This window comes from Canis aureus, chromosome 21, assembly GCF_053574225.1.
Source record: "Canis aureus isolate CA01 chromosome 21, VMU_Caureus_v.1.0, whole genome shotgun sequence".
In the NCBI taxonomy this organism is placed as follows: Eukaryota; Metazoa; Chordata; class Mammalia; order Carnivora; family Canidae; genus Canis; species Canis aureus.
Genome location: NC_135631.1, coordinates 16570056 through 16571398, shown reverse-complemented (window position 1 = coordinate 16571398; position 1343 = coordinate 16570056). Strand labels below are relative to the sequence as shown.

Below are 1343 nucleotides of genomic sequence, written 5' to 3'. Positions count from 1 at the left end.
TTATTTGACAGCCAAACACAACTTTGCTATAATTCTTTTCAGTGCATTTTTTACCTCCTGATTTCTCAAGCTGTAGATCAGTGGGTTTAACATGGGAATCACTACCACATAAAACACTGAAGCAAATTTATCTCTGTTCAGAGAATGGCTTGACTTGGGCAGTAGATACATAAAAATGATTGTCCCATAAAATATTGTGATGGAGGTTAGGTGGGAAGCACACGTAGAAAAGGCTTTCTGTCTTCCTTCAGTAGAATGGATCTTTAGGATGGTAAAGAAGATGAAGATATAAGAAATTATTACAAGTAGTAGAGAGCAGAGGGTATTGAATCCAGCAATGATGAACAACATCAGCTCTTTGAGGTGAGTGTCAGAGCAGGCCAGAGCAACCAAGGGAACATCATCACAATAAAAGTGATTGATCACGTTGGAGCCACAAAAAGACAAGTGGAATGTTGCCACTGTCTGTATGAGACCCACTGTGAATCCATAAGCATATGTGCTAGCAATCATTTGATTACAGAGCTTTCTAGGCATGAGAATGATGTACAGTAGAGGGTTGCAGATGGCCACATACCGATCATAGGCCATGATTGCAAGCAAATACAGTTCACAAACTACAAATGTGATGAAGCAGCACACCTGAAGAGCACATGCATAAAATGTTATACTTTTCACATCACACAGAAAATTCACCAAGGTGTTTGGGGTGACTGATGAAGTAAAACAAAAATCAACAAAAGCCAGGTGGTTGAGAAAAAAGTACATGGGTGTGTGAAGCTGAGGGCTGACTTGGATGAGCACAATCATACCGAGATTACCCATGACACTAGCTAAATAGATGACTAGGAATATACCAAAGAGAATGGCTTGAAGCTCTGGATTATCAGTGAGCCCCAAGAGGATAAACTCAGATACTACTGAATGATTGCCTCTGGCCATGGAATAGATTTTAAAGTTGTTTTTTTTTTTTAATCCTCCAGGGCATATGTTCTGAATATTCTTGTCTCCATTGGCAATAATCAAGCAGAGGTTAGGAGCTGGTTCTGACCCACCATGATCCGATCTTGAACACATTCACAGGAGAATCTTCATGTTAGTTCTGGCTTCAAAATGAAGTCATTTGTCCTAGGCAGCAATTCAAAAAGATAAAACTCTGGGTGGATTTGTAAAAACAGAAAGACGGTATTTTATTTAAAGTATTACATAATTGAATGATCTATGTCATAACTATTTTTAATAGAGGAAAATAAAGATTGAGCATTATGTGAAATAGATAAAATATTTTTAAATTGTTGAAATAGATTAAATAAAATCATACTAATTCCTTTGAAATTTTTAAT

The 1343-nt window shown here is 37.0% G+C and overlaps 1 protein-coding gene across 1 annotated transcript; it reads right to left on the bottom strand.

Annotated features, from left to right (window-relative positions):
* Positions 1–942, bottom strand: LOC144293350 (olfactory receptor 5AL1-like). Its single transcript, XM_077864439.1, has one exon. It carries the CDS (start codon positions 940–942, stop codon positions 1–3), a length of 942 nt encoding a protein of 313 aa, XP_077720565.1.
* Between the last annotated feature and the right edge of the window lie 401 nt (positions 943–1343).